The sequence below is a fragment of the Triplophysa dalaica genome, chromosome 7 (assembly GCF_015846415.1).
Source record: "Triplophysa dalaica isolate WHDGS20190420 chromosome 7, ASM1584641v1, whole genome shotgun sequence".
In the NCBI taxonomy this organism is placed as follows: domain Eukaryota; kingdom Metazoa; phylum Chordata; class Actinopteri; order Cypriniformes; family Nemacheilidae; genus Triplophysa; species Triplophysa dalaica.
In genome coordinates this window covers 23,090,034-23,115,134 of record NC_079548.1, presented here as the reverse complement: position 1 = coordinate 23,115,134, position 25,101 = coordinate 23,090,034, and the positions used below count along the sequence as shown (strand labels likewise).

The 25,101-nt window shown below is 38.4% G+C and overlaps 1 protein-coding gene across 1 annotated transcript in view; it reads left to right on the top strand.

The window, feature by feature from the left end:
- LOC130426475 (potassium channel subfamily T member 2) overlaps positions 1 to 25,101 on the top strand; it is a 75,395-nt gene that overhangs the window by 345 nt on the left and 49,949 nt on the right. Inside the window, exons 2-3 of the mRNA XM_056753280.1 lie at positions 347 to 450; positions 1,721 to 1,800. Of these exons, the coding sequence (XP_056609258.1) occupies positions 347 to 450; positions 1,721 to 1,800 (184 nt within the window). The remainder of the gene's footprint in view (positions 1 to 346; positions 451 to 1,720; positions 1,801 to 25,101) is intronic.

The following is a 25,101-nucleotide window of genomic DNA, read 5'->3' as shown; positions in this document are numbered from 1 at the left end:
TATTAAAGAGAAATATTAAATAACAACATTTATGTATATTAAGAAGTGTATACATAAGATAGTGTGTACAAATAAATAAGCAGATGCATACGTCATGACAAATGAATGCATTACAAACATAAGTATCTATTGCTCGGGTGGCATATCAACATATGAAATACAGAACATACCGGCAGCTCCTGTCCCAAATAACTACAACGGGACAACAAGTGTGATCGACTTCACGCGGCACTGCGTAGATTGATCAGCGAATGACAACAAAGTACCGCGAGAGTGATTAGATGTGTGACGACCTCAAATCTGTCCCAAAATGCACTCCCATGTACCCTTGGTGACTCGTGCCTAGTGCCCTATAGGTTTGGACTTCCTGACTTCACCAAGTGTGGACTCAGAAGAGGTCCACATGACCGGAGTGCGCCATTTAGGACAGGGCCTTGGACGCAGCCTCAGGCTAGTGTACGAATTCCGGAAGTGGTCGCATAACGCCGGTTTGCGCGCGAGATCATGTATTTACAGCCACCACGTTTCGGTTCGTTAGAAGCGTTTCTCTCAGTAAAATACTGTCGTGATTAATTGAAAGAAAACCTTGTTTACCAGCAGCGAAGAATGTCTGAATTGAGTTGAACACATGCAGGTGTTTCTTTTAAACGACTTCTGATGGTATCCGTTGCGCATCTACGCTTTCTGCAGCATAACAAAACAATAATGACAAGGGTCACTGATATTAAGCTCATTAAATGTATTGTTTAAACACCATCGACTACGATAAAGGCTTAAAAGGCTTTGAGGATCTATACGCTTCACATGAAGATGTATTAGGCATGCTCTTTCATATGAATCCACTTGGGGGCAGAGCGTTAGAGATCATTGACAGCATGAGGTCTGCATTGGATTGGATTCGAGAAACTGAATGCGACAGCACAATTAATTTGACTCCAGCATGTACATATCATAGAGTTTTATTACATCATTATGTACCCTGAATATGCGTTTTCTCTCCGCCATAGCAAATAAACCATGTCAAATACCGCAACAGGTGTTACTGTACCCAAGATCCTTTGCTCTCCGTGGTTTCTCATTTCACGGCATTTATTTTAAATGCGCAAAGTCGTTCTCTCGTTTATTAAGGTGACATGCGAACGCAATTCGGTGCGCTATATTTAGCAAAGCTGTCTCGACTGTGATGAATTTTTTATTTCCGTCAAGTACTGAACAGATTTGTACATCATTTGAATTATAGACCCTTTAAAGTTAACCCATAGGATTACAATCGATGAAATATCTGCAGGCGGGTTGCATGTAGATTGGTTACAGATTAACTTGCCCACCCTCTCGATTGCCACATTACATCGGAGGAGTTACAGCGCAATGCTCTGCATTACCTTCGCCGCTCAAATCAATACAGGACAGTGATGAAATAAGACATGACCGCAACATCTGGCAACTATTACAGCTGATTTAAACCGAAGCACTCGTGCTTGGCTCAGCAATGCAGCGGGATGTCCAGGTGCCGTGTGTTTCATCTGTGTTGCGGGAGGAGGCACCAGTTGCTCAGCTGTGATAGTGGATCTGTTTCATTGTGTGATTTTGAGTGATGACAGCACTTCATACATGTGTGCCACCTGAAAAAATCGCATCGGAGGGCTAAAGGACGGCGTTTGAATCTTTATTACGCGGCGATTAGTGCTCGTTTGAGAGCTCGGTGCTGACAATGGTGGAGCTGGAGAAGGAGGTGCTGCCGCTGCCGCCGCGGTACCGGTTCCGAGACCTGTTGCTCGGGGACTGGCAGACGGACGACAGGTAGGCAATTAGAACCACTCATGCTTCTGTTCATTTATGTGCTTTAAAAATGAAGGAGTTAACATATGGACGGAATGCACTGTGCAATAATTTACTATAAGTATAAATCATTTTTAGTTTTAGTATGAGCATTATTATCAGTACTGATAGTGTTTAAAAACTGGTAGTATTAGTAATGACGATAATTTGAGCATTCATGTTTGTTAGTATTAGAAATATTATAACTATTGGGAAATTTAGCACGAATATATATGTAAAGGACATTTAGTGTTATCTGTATTCGTATTTTCGTTATTAGTAGTGATAGTGAGTAGTATTATTAGTGTGCCCATTTGTGCAATATTATGCAGTTGGAGTATTGTGTTAAGATTCTAGAGAAAAATAATATTATAGGAAGAGCATTACTGATAGCATTATTATTAATATTAGTGATATCAATTGTATTTCTGTTATTGAGAACATTAGTTGGCTATTAGTGCTGGTGTCAATGTAAATATGAGTTAAGTTGTTTTTAATAGCTATCATATTTGTATTTGCATGACCAGTCGTACGACAACACATATTATACATTCTGGCAGTGTTTCAAAACGTAGTGAGCATTTGGGAATGCCCAAAAATACTTTCAATGTATGCAGTTAACTAGGTTTCGAGAGTGTTTTGTGTTTGTCCTTACGTAGCTGTTTAATGTAATCTGGTCACACTTTGATCTCTATGACTTGTTCAACAGCCATTTTACAGACAGCAAATAGAGAAAAACAACAAATATTTGAATTTTTATAAAAGCCTACATCTGGTGCGAGATGATAATGAAAGTTAAGCTAGTCTTAAATCACATTTGTTTATTAAACAGATCTGCTTTTTGTTTGTTTTCTTTCGGATTATATGATCTATTTCATGCTCTGTTAATCATGTTAAACAACAATGGATGAGAATACAAACTGTTCAACAAGATTTGTGATTAAAATGTCAATTACATATGATCTAAAGCATGTTTTCCTTTACTTGTATCCATGCTTTTATCAGATGAGTGTAATAGAGATATTATAAATGGCAGAGCAAATGCACTTAAATTTGCACGCGCAAGTCAAATATTCCACTGAGTGAGACTAATGGAAAATTAAAATCTGCATTATATGCTTGACACTCCGTTGCTAGGTGAGGAACGAAGACCAAAACTCTGTAGTCCTTTAGAAAGATAAGAATGAGTTCTCCCTCTCTCCGCCGGTCGTTCTGAGTGGGCGTTTAAAATGCACTAATTGGCGAGAGCTCATCCGTAAAGGGGTTAAAAGTAGGGGACACGTCTTTGTGAACTACTTCTGGTGATCATTTCTCACACGAAACAGCCTCAATTTGACAATTTCAGAGGGATGTTATTTCCAAAATCATCTCATCACACTCACCTACTGGGGATTGATTATGTTATTTGTCTATTAGAGAGCGTGCGGAGGTGGCAAGCGGCATCGTTTTTTTAAATCTCCCTGTGGATTTGTTTTGTAGTACAGAAGCTTGTTTCCTGTTCAGACAACCCAGTGATTAATGAGTCTGAATAAAACCTACAAATGAATTCTGTGTGTGTGTGTGTGTGTGACACACAAACGTGGTCAACCTGACACCCCGAGGGACATCGCACAAAAAGAGTACACCTAAATATGAAAATTATAGTTTATGGTTTACTCACCCTAATGCCATCCCATATGTGAATGACTTCCTTTAGTCGGCTGAATACGAGCAAATTATTTTATATTAAAATGCCATAATGTTGTCTTATATGGTAGCCAACATGGTGAAGCTCCAAAAAGCATATATTGTACATCCAATAGTACGGTAATAAAAAAGACTCCAGTGGTTTAATGCATCTCTTTTGAAGCGAATCAATACTTTTGTAAGAGAAGATGATTTATATTTTAAGCTCATCTGATGATTTATTCATGATTTAACCATGGAAGCATACACCTCGTGAGGGGTTAGTTGAAATGTGGTGGTATGTCGGGATCTAATGGGTTTTTGCTGGTCTTGTGATGAAACATGCACATGACCGCTAGTTACTGGTATGGTAGCTAGTTTATTATTTAATAAAATGTTTGGTGTTCAACTGGGTCATGTGCATCTGGGAAGCCATGAGGGTAAGCTATGATGATTTTCAAATGGGTTAACTAATCCTTTAAAAAAGCTGCTAATTATACCAAGTAGGCAAATTTTATGTTAAAGCTAAGAAAATGTGGTAAAATTTAAACCTAAAGGTCTTTGCACATATAGTCCGAAATTTTCGTATCAGTTTTTTCGTATTTGGCGCTCGTTTGTACGGTGTCTCTGAATTGTCAAAACACCTTTCAAAATCCATATGCGAAAAACGCAGAAAATCGAAACCAATCTGAATTTTTTACGACTAACGAAAATATTGGAGGCAGTGTGTAAGTGTTAGTGTAAGTGTAAGGTCGTATTTTTTTTTTGTATGTGAAAATTTCGAACAGAATTTTCAGATTCTATGTGCAATGGGCTTTATAGACCCATAAAACTTGACAAGGCGTTTAGAGCAAAACTGTTTTCCTTTATTCCAGACCGATCTTATTCAAATGTATAAGGTTTTTTATGAGGTGGCTGATTTAAATACATTTGAACAGTCGCACAAAACACACAATTGAAGAGTTTGTTTACAAAATTTTATGTTAAAGCTAAGAAAATATGAACAAGTTTTTGTTGCATCAATAATCAATCAATGGGGGAGGGTAAATAATAAAAACAAAATCAAGTGAGCTATTGCTTTTAAGGAGAACATTTAGCTGCAATGCAATGTATGTTTTTCTACTGAAAAATCTCCAGAGAACCTTCTTTTGATACAATGCTTCTGTTTACACAGTCATGGTGTTCCTCACTATGTGTCGCCATTATCGCATCCTGCATGCATATCGTTACAAACGTGAACAGTGTCTGGTCGGCTAGATATGCGTAGGCTTCCATTGACTGGAGTAATCCCACCTACATCAGGCTTCTCTGTTAGCAGCAGAAGATAAAAAGGAGACTCTGGGGAGGAACAAGTATCTATTTGAGGGAAATACCTGACAGACGCTGTGTCGGAGGGAATGGGCTTGATTAGGTTTGACCAGAAAGCATTAAATTCTTGGGGGCCCAGAACAGATTAATACTGACAGACAGGTTAATTCAGCAGTCGACTCAGCCAGAGCTTGTCCTACATGTCTCGCAAGTCACGCTTCTATTAATCTCACACTTAGTCCTCAGTCTCCATCCCACGCAAGTCTCTGGCTCACACGCTCGCATGTAAACGCGTGCCTACGCATATGTGCTCTGCAGCGCTATGTTGCCACTCATGTCCTCTTGGTTCTCGCTAAACATTGTTGTCCTTTAAACTTAGCTTGTTTCCCGTGACGAGTCCTGTATTGCTGCGCTCTGTATGTTTATGCAGACTATTAAAGTGCCTCTTCACGTTAAGCATATATTTGCGATTACCAGTTCTTTGAAAATGTGGTAGTCAAATCAAAATACAAGAGATTAAGAGTAAGTACATTGGTGTTCTGTAAAGGAGTATTGTATTCTGTAGTATTTGAAAAGTCTTTTGAAAACAGCAGCCAGTGAATTTAAAATTACAATCCCTATTGCAAAACATATTGCAGCGTTTATTGCAAATAGCTTATCAATGTAGGTCATTCTCTTTATACATTCATAATCTTCAATTCAAATCTGAAAATCCACTTTCGTTTTCCTGACGACTCATCTTGACGTATGTTAGACGGCTTGGGCGGAGCATCCGTTAACTCCTCCCCTTCAACCGTCAGTCTGCTACCAGTTCCATTTCAAAATGCAATGCCAGTTTTTATACATCCAATCAAATCGCAGTGGAAAACGCAAGCCACGTCCACTATTTTTCTCATCGAAATTCCATTTAACCTGGAAATGTGTCAAAATACGGAAGTAAAAACGATCTCAATATACAGTTCACAGGGACTTTAAAGGTGTGATCTGTAACTTTTAACTATTTTTTACTTTTGATTAACAAATAAACAAAAATAACTAACCTGAATTTTAATGTTTGAAACAGAGATGGCAATAGAGAGGCAAAAGTTAAGAATTTCCATTTTAAAGGGATATTTCACCCTAAAAAGGATCATTCTTAAATAATTTATTCGCCTTCATGTCATTCCAAACCTGTATGACTTTATCACTTCTCCAGAACACAAATGAAGATATTCTACAGAATGTTGGTAACCAATTTTTACACACAACAGATACATTTATCCTAAATATAACACAATTTCAAAAAACGGGTGTGCTCATAAAAATGCATATAAATTGATAACATTGCAGTGGCTTTGGAAGCGCTCTAGTCATGCCAGAAACTGCCTCCGTAATTTCCTCCAAAGCATTATAGTACAAACGCAAGCATGTTGGTTTAAAAAAACGAGTTAATCAATTATTTAATTTCAAAAGATAAACAAGAGTTTGGCTTTAATGACTTATATGGATTCCCAGAAGTAATTAACATAGTACACGACTAAAAGCACATTTGGTCTCTGTATGGTAGTTATCATCATTCCCATCAGGGCTGGAAATGTGGTCCTGTGTAGCAGCAGATACAGGAAGTGAGCCAAAACTCAGTCTCGCAAGAGCCAGTGCCAGACACCCTCATCTCCAGCTGGAAGGTTCTAGCGAAACCAATTCAACAGACATTATCCAGAAATCTGATTTACCCTAGGTGTCAAAATTGTACATTTATAAAAAATAAAGTCTGTTTCTGTGCTATTAGCATCATCAATTAGAATTGACGAAATTATGTCGGTTTGCTGAGAGATTAACCCAGCCACCCACCCCACCAGCATTGAAGTCATAGTTCACCCAAAATAAATACATTTGGTCATCACCCTTGTATCATTTCAAACCTGTATGACTTTCTTTCTTCAGCAGAACACAAAAGAAGAACGATGGGAACCAAACTACATCGACTTCCATTGTATGCACACAAAAACACAGAAACATTTCTCAAAACATCTTCTTTTGTGCTTCACAGAGACACAATAGTGAATAAATTATGACAGAATTAGTATTTGTGGGTGAACCGTCCCTTTAATCTCACATTACAACAGAATTTGCTGATGTACTGAACATCAACACAGGTGTGATTGGTACCTCGAGTGATGACATCCATGTTGATATAAAGCATTAACCTCAATATTTACACAACAGTTCTATATACAAACCATTAATGAGCAACTTATGTTTTAAAAACATTTGGCCTATTAATTCATATAAAGTGTTCTAGCAATAGAGCATCAAGGTTTGCATGTAACCAAACAACACAGACATTTGGAACGCTCTTAATGAAATATCACATACAATATCATTAAATAGTACATGTTACGAGATCATGTAAATTAAATTTCATGCAGTGAGTAATGTTGCCGTGTTTGAAAGTGAGCAGTCTGCCAAGTTGTAAAGCTGAAGGGGAATGAACAACAAAGCTGTTGGCTTGGAAAAAAGGGAGTCGACTCTGAATCACGTAAACGAGTCGCCCCTAGTCTGAACCGCCACGGATTTACATCAAAACATATAGTCCCCGCCTACATTTTACTAGGACTTCCCACGAACTTCACTCTTCTCCCCCAAACAGTGTAGCTTGTGAGCCTCATTCGCGGTAGACCAATCACAGCAGACTAGACCATCTGACCAATCACATCAGACTAGGCTAGAGGAAAGGAAGGGATAAGATGGATGATTCAATGAACGAATCATTTGAAAGTCAGTCAAGAAGTGAGGTAAGAAAACTGTATATTATAACAAAATATTAGTATTTTTACTTGGTAAAAAGAACAGCGTGGCCTTTTGCTTTAAACCAGGCTTAAAATAAAGCTCCCGGAGTTTAGATCGAGCGAGAGAACACAAATGCTAGTCTTTATCTTTGATTTACTTGTACCCTTGCAGAAATGCCATTCAATCACATACAAAATGATAAAATCAACATCGACCGCCTCGGAGGAATGTGTGGCCTCAATCGCTCTCAAGCCTTTCTGTGGCACAAACACACAAACAAACTCAAACACACCGCATCTATCATGCTCAGTCACACACCTGCATGGCGAGAGTGCTTCACCGGAGGAGCTGGTGGTCTAAACAGGTGGAGTGGGACTCCGGCTGCCGGCAGCTCAGCAATGATACCGGGCTATGGATTATCATACAAATAACAGCTTTTAGTTTTACAGGCCAGATCTTTTATCGACTTTTCTACTGTCCGTGTCCCATTTCTTAGACTTTCCCCTGCAGCCCCATTATTTCTCCTAAAGCTCCTTGTCTAGTATCGACCTTGATAAACCAGTTTATAAAGCCGAGAGGGGAAATCTCTGGATTAGTTCTCTCCATGTTAAATGAAACACAAGCTTACCTGTAGGGGTGGCCAGTATAAGTAATTTATATATGATATTGATAACAGTATATATATATACAGCCGGGGAAAATTAAAAATTTCCATGTAATCATCATGTCCAGATGTATCGTGGTCGACTCATTCCAGTCCAGTGTCTGTTGAATTAAAAAAAATTAAACCACAGGAGTGACAAAGTCTTCCAATAGCAGGGTGAAAGACAGATAGCATGACAAAACACATGAAAAACTTATCACATAAAAATAAATTTTAACCTTTCCTTAATACATGTAGAAATATTACTGTTGTATTGATTAAAAGTGAAAATAAACGAATAATATTTGATGTCTGAAAAAAATACAGAGCATTTCTTTTCTTTTGACCGGTTTCTCATTTTCTGTAAATAAACGCAAATAGAAGCTTTTCATTTGAAATTTGGGAAAAATATTGTTACAGAATGAATCAAAAATTATATGTGAAGATGAATAAAGGACTTATCTAGTGAAACGATCGGTCATTTAAAAAGAAAAAAATGTAAACGCTTTATAAACACAAATGGTCCCCTTGATCCTTGATGTGCGTTCATGACTTTACAAAATATATAATTACATTGAAAAGGTCACGCTTGACGTAGGCGGAAGTACAGAGTCAGTGTCCAAAGTTGAACGTGTACATTTTCAACATAACTACATATTAAGTGAAGTCATTAAGTGACCGATCGTTTCAGTAGATAAGAACTTTATTCATTGTCTGGTATGGTTTAAAGCCCTATGAAGCTGCACTGAAATTGTAGTTTTGACCTTCAACCATTTGGAGTCCATTGAAGTCCACTATATGGAGAAAAATCCTGGAATGTTTTCATGAAAAACCTTCATTTCTTTTCGACTAAAATAAAAATATAAACATCTTTGATAACATGGGGGTGAGAGTTAATGATCATGAAAATTTATTTTGAAAGTGAACTACTACTTTAAGGCGATCCTGTCATAACTTGATAGGCCAGCCATACAGACCTCTGTTTTACATATTTTGTTTAAAGTTCATCTCAGTTTGGCTGGTCTGATGTGAATTAAAGTGTGGCTCTACTTAACTTGGACTGTAATATACTCTGGAGCCTGCAACATGTTGAAGAGTGATAGTATCACAACTGTGGACCTGCCAAATTAAACCGAGCTCCCCCCTGACTTTATTAGAAAATCACGAAATGTAATTAATTTTACAGCACTGACTCTCGAAGGTCTTCTGGGGATAAATTAAGTTTCTTAAAGTGAGACTAAAGGGTGTTTGAGCTGACAGAATATGGTAATGCCTTACAGGAGATGCCCACATTGACTCCGCCGGTAACCTTCTTCACTAAACAGATCTCCCATGATGCCTCTCCGCGCACGTGTACAACTGCATATCTCCGCTGAAGGAATATTTGCAACATACGATCGGATCTCCCCGACTCCCAAATCACATTAGCGCAACATGCCTCTGGAATTGTTTTAAAAAATAATGCGCTTATCACATTACATCAGTTTCCCGTACGTTCCTTTTAAAGGCACATTGTGACGGCCGTATAATATACTGACATTAATTTTTATTACCAGAAGTGCCATGCGTATGTCAGTAGGAAATTTACAGGGCTACAAAACATGCGGAGTGGACAGCGACGCCAGTGTGTGTGGCGGTACTGAGCTCTAGGGGGACGGTAATGGAATATGGCGCTCTAAATGGGCTAATGGACATTAAAAGTTGAGGCTAGATCAAGGCCACGTCGTTTTGAATTACTCTGGCATTAAGGGCCTTAACATCCATATTAACCTGACACTTACGGTCATTTGCTCTTAATTTTATTACATCAAGCAAAAAGACGTACTCTCTATTAAAGAAGACTTCTGCTTAGAGATGTAAATGCAGGTCTGGCACATGAGCGGAAGCGATATGAGCGAAGGATCCTGGGGGATGGTGGGTTTGATAAGTGGTTTAATCAAATCTACTCATAAAAGTGGGGGACGACTCGAGTGAAAGGCTATTGAACACATTTACTTACTGTCAAAGGATGTCGCGTACGGCTGGTAAATGATGACTTTCATTTTATTTGTTGGTTGGAATGTATATTGAGACGAGTATCCCATCAGTCATTGCAGAGAACGGAAGCCAAGGGATGTTTGTAGACTAAGTAAGTGGCGGAGAGAGAGAGAACTAACGGAGGTCTCGTTTTAAATGGTTCTCTGAGGGGTTATTATCCAGAAGCCCAATGCATTTTAATTGTAACCGTCATTAATAGACACACATGACTCCAAACTCCACCTTTCTGGATTGTTCTTCATTAACTCTAAACTGGATATATAGAGCTTGTGACATCCCTGAAAAGTACAAAACTATGAAAAAGTAGCTCTTTGTTTGGGTCATTAAAAGTTGAACATTGAATTTGCACCTTGAATGAGCTGAAATGCATCAAATACATTTTCTCCGGCTGAAGAGACTCGGAAGACCTCTTTTCCTCTTAAAGGTATTTCCACAACTGTTGAAAAGCTACAGTGTGTATGTAGGTCAGGGTCAGACTGCCTTAACCTTCTTCTGAAGAATACCGTTCTCAAGCCTCTCTGAAGCCGCTGCGTCCGGGAGGTGTGCAATTTCTTTCCCTCTGTCTCGGTTGGGAAAGCATCTCTCTTTGTCTCTACGAATGTCATTTTTGTTCTGTATTATTAGAGGACTGCTTTTGTCCGCATGTCCTTCAGAAGCGCACAGATGTGTGACCTGTTCTCGTACCTCGTTGTTCGGCAGATACATTTGCTTTCAGATCATCATTAGCCATATTGTGCTAGAGTTCAATGTGGAGTCGGATGATTTAGCTCAATTTAATAGTGACACTTGATTTAAAAATCAAAATGCTTTTTACATTACAAAAGGACCAGCTATTAATATTCAGTGCAGTCTTGAATGAAGAATTACATTTTTCATGAACAAAAGCAAAGGGATATTTAGCAGCATAAATGATATTTGAAGACCAGATGAATATTACATTGAGAGAACAAAAAATTCAGTCATATTACATTGTAAAATTGGTCTATTTATCTATATAGCTCCTCCTATAAATCCATCATATACAGTGATGTGAAAAAGTATTTGCCCTCTTCCGGATTTTTTGTTATTTTGCATATTTGTCAAGCTTTAATGATTCAGATCATCAAACTATTTTTTATATTACTCAAAGAAAACCAGAGTAAATACAAAGTTCTTTTTTAAATGATGGTTTTATTTATTTAAGTCAAAAACAATCCAAACATTTCTGACCCTATGTGAAAAAGTAATCGCCCCCCTTGCTACATCATGAATTAACTGTGATGAATTGAATAACTGAGTTAAATTTCACTTGCCACACTCAAGCATAAATACTGGCAGACCTGTTGAATCAAGAAATCACTTCAGTAGAACCTGTCTGACAAAGTGAAGTAGTCTAAAATATCTCAAATAGCAACACATCATGTCGCAATCTAAAGAAATTCAAGAACAGATGAGAAACAAAGGAATTAAAATGTCAGTCTAGAAAGGGTTACAAATCCGTTTCTAAGGCTTTGAAACTCCAGCGAATCACAGTGAGAGCCATTATCCACAGATGGAGAAAGAGTGGAACAGTGGTAAACCGTCCCAGGAGTGGCCGGCCTACCAAAATTACTCCAAGAGCACAACAACGACTCGTCCAGGAGGACATAAAAGATCCAAGAACAACATCTAAAGAACTGTAGGTCTCTCTTGCTTCAGATAAGGTCAGTGTTCATGATTCTATAATGAGAAAGAGAATGGCATCCATGGGAGAGTTCCAAGGCAAAAAAACACTGCAGACCAAAAAGAACACAAAGGCTCGTCTCACATTTTCTATAAAACATCTTGATGATCCCCAAAACATTTGGGCAAATATTCTGTGGACTGATGAGACAAAGATTGAACTTTTAGGAAGGTGTGAGTCCCGTTACATCTGGCGTAAAACTAACACAGTATTCATAAAAAGAACATCATACCAACAGTCAAACATGGTGGAGGTAGTGTGATGGTCTGGGATGCTTTGCAGCCATAATCGATGGAACCATGAATTCTGGGCTCCACCAGAAAATCCTAAAAGAGAATGTCTGGCCATCGACCTCAAGCTTAAACGCACTTGGGTTATGCAGCAGAACAATGATCCAAAACACACCTACAAGTCCACATCTGAATGACTTAAAAAAACAAAATAAAGGTTTTGGAGTGACCTAGTTAAAGCTCGGACTTAAATCCAATTGAAATGCTGTTGCCTGACCTTAAAAAGGCTGTTCATGCTCGAAACTCCTCCAATGTGACTGAATTAAAACAATTCTGCAAAGAACAAGGGCCAAAATTCCTCCACAGCGATGTGAAAGACCCTCGTAAACGCTTGATTGCAGTTGTCGCTGCCAAGGCTGGCACAACAACTTATTATGTTTAGGGGGCAATTACTTTTTCACAAAGGGTCAGAAGTGCTTGGATAGTTTTTTCCCTTAATAAATAAAACCCTCATTTAAAACCCCCACTTTATATTTACTCTGGTTTTCTTTGTGTAATATTGAAATTAGTTTGATGATCGGAATCTTTTAAGCGTACAAATATGCCAAAATAATAATAATCAGGAAGTGTATTTAATAAACAAACAGGAGAAACCACACGATTTCATCTCTGCTCTTTGCGGATGATGTCGTTGTGCTGGCCCCATCAGACCAGGACCTTCAGCATGCACTGGGACGGTTTGCAGCCGAGTGTGAAGCGGCTGGGATGAGAATCAGCACCTCCAAATCTGAGGTCATGGTTCTCAGTCGGAAAAGGGTGGCTTGCTCACTTCAGGTAGGTGGAGAGTTCCTGCCTCAAGTGGAGGAGTTCAAGTATCTGGGGGTCTTGTTCACGAGTGAGGGAAGGATGGAACGGGAGATTGACAGACGGATCAGTGCAGCTTCTGCAGTAATGCGGTCGCTGTACCGGTCTGTCGTGGTGAAGAAGATTTTCGATTTACCGGTCAATCTACGTTCCCACTCTCACCTATGGTCATGAGCTGTGGGTCATGACCGAAAGGACAAGATCCCGGATAAAGGCGGCCGGAATGAGCTTTCTCCACAGGGTGGCTGGGCGATCCCTTAGAGATAGGGTGAGAAGCTCGGTTACTCTGAAGGAGCTCAGAGTAGATCCGCTGCTCCTCCACATCGAGAGGGGACAGCTGAGGTGGCTCGGGCATCTTTTCCAGATGCCCCCTGGACGCCTTCCCGGGAAGGTGTTCCGGGCATGTCCCACCGGGAGGAGACCCCGGGGAAGACCCACATTGGGAAGAGAATGACCCACATTGATAAACTATTTACAGTAATCCCTGCAATATTTCAGGAAAAATAGACATTTTAATTTCACTTGGACTTTAAATACACAGGGAAACATAATCAAGGGAAACAGAAACAGGTGTGGGACTAATTAACATCTATGGAAACTAATGAATGAACACAAGCAGGGGAACACAGAACTAAGTCAAAACAGAACATAACAGACCCGTGACAATAAACAGGACTGAGTGCTGCTATCAGAATATAATTGTAACAAAATTCAAGATAGGGAAGAAAGGAGACGGGAACTGGCAAACATTTAAACATTTAATCAAAATAAAGACAAAGTAGAAAGACAGCCAGCAGCCCCTCACGGACGACTGCCAGCGAATAAAACATAAATACAAACATAAACATGTTCAGGCCCGGTCCTCTCTCATCGACGGTCCGGTCGCTCGCTCTCTTATATGTTCCCGATCTCCTACGTGATACAAGACCGGTGCCCGCACAGCTGGCGCTCATTAACAATTAATCACCAGTCTCGAACCACGGTCTCGCCCCGCCTACTCCATTACAATAATGATTGATGTTCAGAATTCACAGGTAAATAATTGAGCAGGTGCTGAGCTGTGCTCAAGGCACTTAATAAATCCTTTACTTTTGACAACCATGTCTTGCTTTTGCCAATATGAAAAATATTAAAGCGGAAATTCTCCTCAATCGCATTTTTCAACCTTTAGTTAGTGTGTAATGTTGCTCTTAGAGCAGGAGTTATACCTGCAAAATGACCAAAGCTCAAAGTTCAGTGCCAAGCATGATATTGTCTTTAACAATAATAATAACCTCCGCCCAAAGGAACATGCCAAAAAGGGGCGATGTCTACCTTTGAGAAGCTAAACTACTTTCACTTTCATCAAAGTCCTACAGCTGGTAATAAGAATTCAGCTACACACATTCTCAGATAACCAACGGTCAAATAACAGCTTTCATCACTTTAACATCGGCTGTGAAAGCTGTTCTGTGTAATACACTGATATTGTGTGTGTGTCTACCTCAAAAACACTTCTATAAAACCTCCTTTGAAGTCCTGCTTGCAAATGTCTCCTGGTCAATCTGCTTGTTTTATTATCCAACTCGGGTCCAACATAAAAAGGCAAAACTAACACTTCTGTTATAAGTGTTAATTAATATAACTGTTCTGACCCAATCGGTCCGGTGTCATTTCCCTCGTCATAGTAGGATTTTTTTTTAGATCTCTAACAAAGATTGATGTTTGCTCATGCACTAGCAGACCTCAGTAACATTTCGATCGATCCACATGTTTTTAGCTGATAAAGTGAAGTTGACGCCATTGTTACTGTTTATTGCTAACAATTTATGAAGACACGTGCACTGAGAGGGGGACTGACCAATCACAACAGCTTGAGAAGCAGAAGCTCGCTGTTATGGTATGGATGGGACTACTTCACACACTCTAAGAGGGGAACCAATCATGACAGACCTGGTCAGCTTTACCAATCAGAGCGTTTCGGAAGGAGGGACCTTATATAGACCGGAGGAAATCTAGGCGTTTTGTGAGAAGAGGGACAGCGGAGAACAAAAGACTTGAAATATGTGAAATATAAACCATTTTTTTTATTAGAAACACGAACATCCATTGTTAAACACTAAAAAAACATAATCAAAGCCTAAAAAACGGCAAAAGAATGTCCCCTTTAAAACCATAGATTACCCCAAAATGAAACTCCTGTTATTGTTTATTTGTTTTAGTTGTTTGTTGACTGTCAGATGCATATTGCACATAAAAACAGTTCTGTTATATGCTCTTTTCCCTTTAGCTCTTTTTTTATATGTGCACTTTTTCAGCTTTACAGATCTTTTTCATGGATATTATTTTTACACTATAGTACATTGCCAGTTTTCCTCTGGCAATAAAATGTAGTGTTGGTGCTAACCAGACAGAAATGTCAAATCGTTTCATATTGTATAATCCAATTATTAAGAAGAAAAAATAAATAAATGGCTATTTTATTCATTTATTTATTTGTCCATTGCTATGCACATTTTAAGGAGAAATTAATTTGATGAAGTTTGCCAAGTCTGCGTCTTTCAAGTATTTCCTTACACAAAGCTGTTGTACGGTTTTAAAAGAACAGTAGGCGAGAAGAACCTGGATGGTCTTCTGCTTCTGCCGAAATTTGTGAGTGTGCATTCAGGTGCATTGGGTGGACACTTCTCTTTCCCATGATGCCACGGGAGCTGATCAACAGTCACGTTTCAAAAGGAAATCAAATAAAAATAGGCGAAAACTTTAAGGCGGATGTCTGTTTTTCAAATGTAATTACTGATAAATGAATTTATTGTTGTTAAATTATGTTTTTTTCAAGGCCTACGTACATGTAGTTGTTATTATGTCATAGGTCAAAGAGCTCACATGACAATAAAACATGACGGATGCAGTATGTCTGAATTGCTCATACTATACAGAACATACTGTTTAAACGCTCAAATTCAGTACGTAATGTCACAGTATGCGATTTCGGATGCAACTCGAGAATCGATCACATAAATCTTTAATTAATGGTACTATACGTTTATGGTTCCGTTATTAGAGCTTGATCCATTTATTTGCGACCATTCTTCTGCTTTTATTTCATATGGTTTTGAAACAACATGAACGTGGGTAAACGATTACAGAATTTTCATTTTTTGTGTAAACTGTTCCTCTACTTGCCGGCAGTGTGCAATTTTACAAATAAAAATAATTCATTGGTTTCTGCTGTGTGAGTTATTATTTAAAAAAGTCTTCATATTTAGTAGAGCGTTGCAGTTTATTTACTTGTTAAGTCATTTTAGACATGATTGTTGTGTAATTGCTTTTTTTGACAAGCAACTGTATTGGCAGTTCCCATGTTTATCACCAAAAGAGCCGTATGAGACTGTGTGTTTTATTCTCTGTAGAGGCAGATGGTTCTCATGAGATTTCCCCCTTTCCCCTTCCTATAGCTAACTAGTCAACAATGTTATCAGACCAGCCGCTCGGTTCCTTTCATGTGGCGATATTTACAATTCACTCGCTAACTGCTGTTATTCCCTCAAGTGGAAGGACATTTAACCCAAAAAAGCATGTGCCATATGAGAACGACAGCAATAGAGCTGTGGTGTTACCAAAGTGTGCCATGAGACGACGGGAGTTTATCCAAAATAAAAATTTGAGTCATTTACTCTCACTTAACTTACACAAACACCTTTCAATTAGGATTGCAGCTATCGATTATTTAAGTGAACTAACTTTTGTTGAAACCAATAACTTTGTATTGGCACAATTTCTCATTTATTAACTCACCCTCAGGCCATCCGAGATGTAGGTGACATTTTTTCTTATATGAAGCCCTCTCTGCTTCATATAACGGGAGTATATGGGGTCCATCGTTTAAGAGTTCCTAAAGCACATAATTCCAAAAAGCGGTTCCTGGCGACATATTGATGTTTCGTGAAGTGACTCGCTCGATATTTTAATAAATTTGAACGTCATTTTTTATAATATTAGCCATACTGTACAGTCTCAACACTCCCTTTCTGCAGGTAGCTCTAAATGTACAAGGCGCTGGTATTCCATCTGCCACCAAATACTTCAAGAAGAAAATTGCACATTATGGCTAATATTATTAAAAATGACGTTCAGTTTTATGAAAATATCAAGCGATTCGCTTCACGAAACATTAATCGCCAGGAGCCGCTTTTTGGAATTATGTGCTTGAGGAACTCTTTGTCAGGTGGACCTCATATACTCCCGTTATATGAAGCAGAGAGGGCTGCAGATTTACCAAACAATCTTCTTTATGGTTCTACTCAAGAAAAAAGGTCACGTACATCTCGGATGGCCTGAGGGTGAGAAAATAAAAGGCAAATTGTAGTTTTTGGCTGAACTATCCCTTTAAGTGTTGTAAATTATGGACTACATGATTTAAACACAAAATGGCCCCTCTTGACCTCTGAAGGGGGTCGCCCACTGGATGCGGAAGCGCCGAGCCGTGTAGCGTCGCGTCCAGGACTACTCTGCTAATGTAGCCTAATCAAGAGGTTTTCTGTATTGATGCGCTGTTATTCTGTTATTCCCAAACAGATAAATACATCTTGCAGTCTATGGTCAGTGTGTATATTAAAGATGATCTCAGTCAAAGAACATCTAATTTGATGTTAAATTAAGCGTGGCACGTTGTGTCCCTGCAGGACTCAGAACAGCATCCTAAGTTGTAGCATAGGTCGCCGACACGCGCGTAATAGCAGCGCCGTTGTGTCTACACTCATAGAAATCAGTATGTTGATTCTATCAAACAATAGCATTACACTGCCTGGCTTCGCGTCCGGTGTGTGACCCACCTGAGCCTGCCAATAGGGAGAGCAGCATTACACCATTTATTAATAATCTAATTCAGTCATTACATTGATATATATTTCTTTATTAATTTATATATTCAGCTGCAATCCATAACTTATTTGGGTAAAATAAACCAAAATGTAGTATTGGGCAAGTACATAAAAGTGAGTGTGAAAACTGTCCGCCTAACTTCTCCGGATTTGCAACGACAAGCTTATAATATCGATTGATATATTGAGCTGTACGATTTTGTTGGAAATTTTTCATCGGTTTACTACCCGTATGAAGTTAAATGCAATGACATTTTTCAAACAGAAATGGTGACAGAGATGCATTTCAAAAATGTATTTGGCACAAAAAAATTATAAATATGTATCCGTTTTGGCTTGATTTCATACATTTTAAAAGTGAACAGTTAATTTAAATAATTAAGTTGCTGAATCACATCCTATTACACGCACAGCTGTAGGCTATATAAAGAAAAGACCAAAGCTGCAAATCCTTAAAGAATGGATTTAACCTGTTTTTGTTCATATATTTTTTATTTTATTAAATTCCGTCATCATATCATTCCAACAAATTGTTTCTTTGTTTGTAAAGTCCACGGTATCTGCCTCTGTACTGGCATCTTTTTACCTTTAACCTAGATAAGGAGACCTCTTCAGCTCTCTTAAATAATTTAGGAACTAAGACCTAGTCTTAACATTAATGAACCTTTCTGAATCACTCTTATTCTTAAGTGTAAGAATAATAGTAAAATTACGTCATTCTTAAAATTTTGACACACTTAAGAGTAAAATTTTACTCTGTGTGGCATTATACTGGATATGGGGTTTTTCAAGAATCTTATAAATTTCCTGAAAGAACCACCAAGATCCAGTTAAAATAGAGTTTAAGGTTATTTGAGTACAAACCAGGATATTTAAAGCACCTTTTATTATTACAGTGTATGACATAGTATTTCTGTACTTGATACACTGTAAAAAATGAATATTTGGTTCAACTTGACCAATTCATTCAATTGTTAACACCTAAAAAAAAATAGTTTTCTAACTTTATTTTACTAGGTCAGTTGCACTTAACTTGTTTGTGTTCATTCAACCCCACAATTGACATTGATTTAACCAACATTTTCTGCATTTCAACTTAAACACATTCATTTTTCACAAATCCTTATATTTCATTGACTGCAGATAAAAACTTTATAATTCCAAACCTAATAATGCTTAAAAGTACAATTTTTATTATTTTTGAATTATTTATGTTACTGTAAATGTTATCACAAGACTTAAATTGCTGAAGAAATATTTATAAGCATTAATTCATTTATTCAATATTCTTTCAGTATTTTCCTTAATCTGGACATACAATTACACATTCATGAAAGACATTTTTCTTCATAAACATACAAACCAAATCTTGGCATGCTTACAAACAAAAATAACTGAAACATCAGAAACATGCATTAATGATGATGAAACGACATATGTATAGTGAATGTCTCTCATGGATCTTGCAGATCAAGCTAAGAGTACTTTTAGGAATCCCTAAAAGTGATTTGAAGGAATTTCAGATATGCCCGGTTGAAAATGTACATCATACGCAGAATCAGGGCACAAACTGATGTAACTGATGTCAAACGAATCAAAACTTCAATCCCTCGATCGCAATGTCAGCAGATAGTTCAAGTTCTCAATCCTTCAGAGTATCGAACACCGCCATGATAAGATGCTTGAGGTCACCCTCACATCTATCTTGTTATCCTTAAAGTGGTGTATATTAAAAAAACAATGATTTCCATTGCCTTTGGCTATCAAAACTACAAAATATTCATTTCTGAATAATAAATTAAATTAGAATATGCTGACATGTATACCTTATGAGGTAATTGTTGATGAGGTCTTCATGACTCTCTTACAGGAAAAGAAAAGGTCCTTCAGGACACTCATCTCAGGTGAATGTTAACAGTCTGTGATAAAGCAATTGTGGTTACTTTTTTATTTAAAAAATCTGAATAAACTAACAAAAATTAGATTTTACAAATATGTGATAGAAAAGGGGACAAGAAAATGTTAATTTATAAAACATATATTGATAACTGACCAGATCTGGTCCTGCAGGTATGGCACAACATGAAGCTAGCCCTCCAGACTGCCTGGAATGCACTCAAGAGTGTTTGTCGAGGATGTGGATCATGTGTAATGTTGTACATTTTCATGTTCAGTCCCAACATCAGTCATTCCCTGCCTGTGAAAGTCCCTGTTCCTGTTCCTGTTCTTTAAACTTGATATCTTGTAATATTAACGGAGTAAGAACATGTGAACAATTGAAATCGTACTGAAATATAAACCCAAACGTCTTGTAATTTGAGTAATCGAGAATTTCGTTGCGGTTAAGTTGAAAACGTGCACAATTCTGAGTTACATTTCGGAAAGCAAAAGACTTTGTAAAATGGACTCAAATAGTTTAAGCTTTCCAAGAAACACCTATGTTCACTCTTTATAGTGTATACTCCCCAAGCACTCCAAATTGTTTCAGAAAGTTTTTATAAGTCTTACGAAACAGGGATCCTATTCCTTTTATTGGGCAATTCTACGGAAAAGCATGCCCACGGCAAGGTGAAAGAAATAGCCCGTCCCAACACACAAGTGATAGGAAGATCTGCTTATCAAGATTGGCTGCGCTGTGGGCCTGCAGCTGCAGCTCGTTACTCTTGCGGTAGTGAGAGAAGTTGAGGTGTGATTGGTTGTTTACGGCATTTCAGTGATGGATGTTATATTCACTGTGGATATAACAGTGGATTTGGAGATTGTTTGAAACTGATAGATGCTGTTGTCTTAGTGCTAAAAGAAGCTGGACATGAACCGCACGTGGTAAGTCAAACTAAGTCTTATGTCTGTGTTTTTTTGGCAAATGGCGGGTACGTGTAAAATGTAAAAAACATGAAGGGATTAATGCGATGAATTGTATGATAGTGCTTTAGGTCCGTCCCACTTCCTGCCTCAAGCAGCTCGTCTTTTTTCCAAAAATAATCGTAGAGCTGTATCTCTCTTTTATAAATGTGATCAAACTAAATACTCTTCGAAGATACTACGTATGCAATACTACTGTATAGCTACTCAAGATTAATATGAAATTGGCAGAAACTGCGTGTGATACCCGATCTTTAATGAACCACCATCACCATGCACAAGGCACCGGATCTGTGTTTAATGGACGCATTGTTCAATGTGGGTTTTGTGCTTTCCCTGAACTCTGGTCGAATCCAATTACACCTAAAAGCTAATTAAATATAAGTACATTAGGCTTGAAAAAACTGAAATATGCTGATGAAGGCATGTCGGTACAAAATAGCCCGCTATTATCAGCGTGTTTAAAGACAGTCTTTGGGCTTTACAAAAGTGTGGAAAAAGAGGAAAATATATATTTCCAACAAAAAAAACTTACAGCAATATTTCTAAACACCCTTGGCACACTTAAATGGTTGCACTGAAAGTATGAAATGAGATGTTAGTCATACATAAATATAATATAATAAAACAAAAATCAACATTATTAGGGTGGACCTTCACTAACCGTATCTTTAATTATGATGCTTTAAATTATAATGAATTATTTTTGTTTTCTTTCACTAAACATTTGCCCAGAGTTGTAATCATTGCACTTAAGTGACAGGGTCTGCGCAGAACAAATCGAGCCCTCCATGCCCACCAAACTTTGATTATGATAACTAGATGTGAGAGTGTGTTAGGAAAGCCTGAGGTGCTCTCTGTCGCCATAGCAACACACAGCATAGTCTGGTGGGGTTGCCGCTGTGAGAGACGTGTGGAGAGGATACGATGTAGGGTTGACCCCCACGTGGGGACGTGAATTTGGATTATCGCTCTTTTCTGACATGTGAGATGGTCCACGCGCTCTCTTTTATTTTCATTGTTCTGACATGACTCACCACACACTATGTGTCTCTGTCCAATTATTCAGAGCTCAGTTGAAATAAGGTTTGGTCCAGAGATCTGGTCTTTAAAAGACTGGAGTGGTCTCGTTCGCACAAACACGGTCACTGGCTAATGTGTCTTTGTGAGCCCCTAGATATGTGAAAACTGATTAAAACAGAACTAAAGTGTTTAAACACGCTATATACACTCACCTAAAGGATTATTAGGAACACCATACTAATACTGTGTTTGACCCCCTTTCGCCTTCAGAACTGCCTTAATTCTTTGTGGCATTGATTCATCAAGGTGCTGAAAGCATTCTTTAGAAATGTTGGCCCATATTGATAGGATAGCATCTTGCAGTTGATGGAGATTTGTGGGATGCACGAAGCTGCCGTTCCACCACATCCCAAAGATGCTCTATTGGGTTGAGATCTGGTGACTGTGGGGGCCATTTTAGTACAGTGAACTCATTGTCATGTTCAAGAAACCAATTTGAAATGATTTGAGCTTTGTGACGTGGTGCATTATCCTGCTGGAAGTAGCCATCAGAGGATGGGTACATGGTGGTCATAAAGAGATGGACATGGTCAGAAACAATGCAGAGGAAGGCTGTGGCATTTAAACGATGTCCAATTGGCACTAAGGGGCCTAAAGTGTGCCAAGAAAACATCCCCCACACCATTACACCACCACCATAATTGCATTAATGAGAAATTGAACAGGTGTTCCTAATGTAAGGTGGTGGAAAATGTGAGAAAAGAAGAACCACCAACCACCCACTGGACCAATGGCGGAGTCCAAGTGGCATGGCGAAGGCATTCGCGCATTCTGTCTTTCCAGCGCTCTGGGTTGTTACAGTTAACGTTATTTTAACATTGCGTAATTTATCTGACTCCAAAAGATAAAAAGGAAACCTCATTGAATGATATTATTTGTATTTGATTATTATGAGTGATAATAATCCTGCAATTTGGGTCAATGTTCGATTCTTCTGCCTCATTCTAAATTACACTCCTTCATCCGATTCTCAGTGTCGCTTAGAGTCTCGCGCCGGCCGTTACACGCGGATCTCACAGTCACAAACTCGTCAGTCTTGGTCACTGCCGGAGGTTCTATGACTAGTAACACTCAGAAAGCATTATTTTATCTAGTCCCCTTAGACTATAAAAACTTAATAAAAGTAATGATTATTTCTAACCAGAGGTCATGACCACTCCCTAGAGATAAATAGACCAATCTTACTTCCTCTGATGGTAGCTTTGTATAATCATGCCATAGTTTCCTATGTACACTTAGTTAGAATAATATTTCAATAACCAGAGGTTTGAGACATACCTTATTTAGATTGGTCAGACAACATACAGTATGTGCTGTTCTAAACGGAAACATTAGCCTCTATGGTCTAAGTACACTTAAACTAATGCCAAGTAGTTAGCTGGATCTCTAAGATCTCAGCTGGCGTGCCCCAATGCTCCACCTAATACAGGATTTTAGTCCGTGACTAACCTGAACGTAGATTTGCGGTAACAAAGGATATAACGTGATCTACTAAAGTCCATAAACTCAGAATAATGCGTAACAATTCAAACGTGACAATTTATTAGTCAGGTAAATGTTTCTTGCCAATTACAATTCAATTCAATTCGGAGAGTACGAAAACAAAACATCAAATCCTCAAAGATTAGTCTACGAGTCTAAGACGCATACCTGAGAATAGAAAAAGATGTGATCGGAAAAAACACAGTGCTGTGTGTCTGAAGGCTCACACACAGCACCGTGGGGTTCATCATAGTAAGAATTCCCCAGAACATTTTGCCAGCTTCCCTTAAATACCCAGACCAAAATACCCTTTCTCCACACAACAACAATTTAGATTGTAAAGGACTCTTTCCTGGATCTGTTCAGGCCACAAATGGGCATTTGCATGAAGACACAACCTCAACAGTGAGCAGAATATCTTTAAAGCCTCAAACCTATGTTATGATCTGCTCTACTGCTGTGGATATGAGACCATTGTACCAATCGCACTGAGACATTTCAAATGATACCAAATATGCATATGAAGATTCTTTGTTCATATAAGATACAGTATTTGTCAAATCCAGTTCATGCGTGAGCTTTGAATTGCTCTGAGTTCAGTTGGAGAGAGATGAGAGGGGGAGAAGAGAACAGATGTAAAGGTGTGAGTTGGTAATCATCATTTATTGTTATAAGCTGTCTGAGATGGAGATGCAAACTCTGTGGGGAGTTCATTGAATTGGATGAAGTTCTGTGTTTCCTGGGATATGGTGCCCTTTTGGTGCGGACACCTTGGCACCAGCCTTACACTAATAATCCTTTAGGTGAGTGTACATACATGTGTGTGTCATGCTCTTATTCAGGGTTAAACGTGATGCATCTGGACAGCATCTGTGCCATGTCCATTACAGCTATTGTGACTCATTCTTAACCTGATGTGGATGAGGAATCCTGTTATTTAAATATGTCATCTGGCTGTTCTGCGTGTCTGAGTGTATGAGGTCCACATACTAACATACTACATGAGTGATGGTCGAAGATTTATTTGCGTCTACACTCCGGAAAATCCCGAAGTCAGAAAATCGGCACAAAGCTTGTATCTTTTAAACTGCCACTTTAGAGGAAATAAAAAAAGCACAATTGTTTTCACTGCTTTTGTACTGTCTTAATAGTTTTCGCAAAACCCATAGACAAAAAAAAAAGCTATTGTCAATCACACCAAAACTCAAGCGTCTGCCTGATGACTCGTCAAAATAAATGACACCTTAACTTGTACACTGAGACGAAAAAGATCTGTACTATTTGCTAAAGGAAATTGTAGTACCAATAACACTATAGTTTATTATAGTAAGGTTAAAAAACACAATAGTATCTAGGAATTTTACTGTAGTTTACTATAGTAAATAACACATAACAGAGAATGTGAAGCTGACGTCACGCCCTATGTTGTATGCTGCACTGGGGCCGCCATTTTGGGAGGATCATACTCCGCTGCTATTATTGTTTTGATATGTACCGTCACTTGTTTTATTTGATATATGGAGAAATGGAAAGTGAAAGAATCATGGGATTTTCCTGAATGTCTCTGCGTAATGTTATTGCACTTTTTAACACAGCAAGACTGACCTACAATAGTTATATTTCCTAATCAAACAAGAAAAACAAAACACGGCATTGAACGCACTAGCAGTTTCCCAACCCTGGTCCTCGGGGCAAACCTTCCAGAATGTTTTAGTTGTCTACCTATATCAAACACCTGATTGATGAGTTGAATCAGATGGTTTATATAGGGAGAGA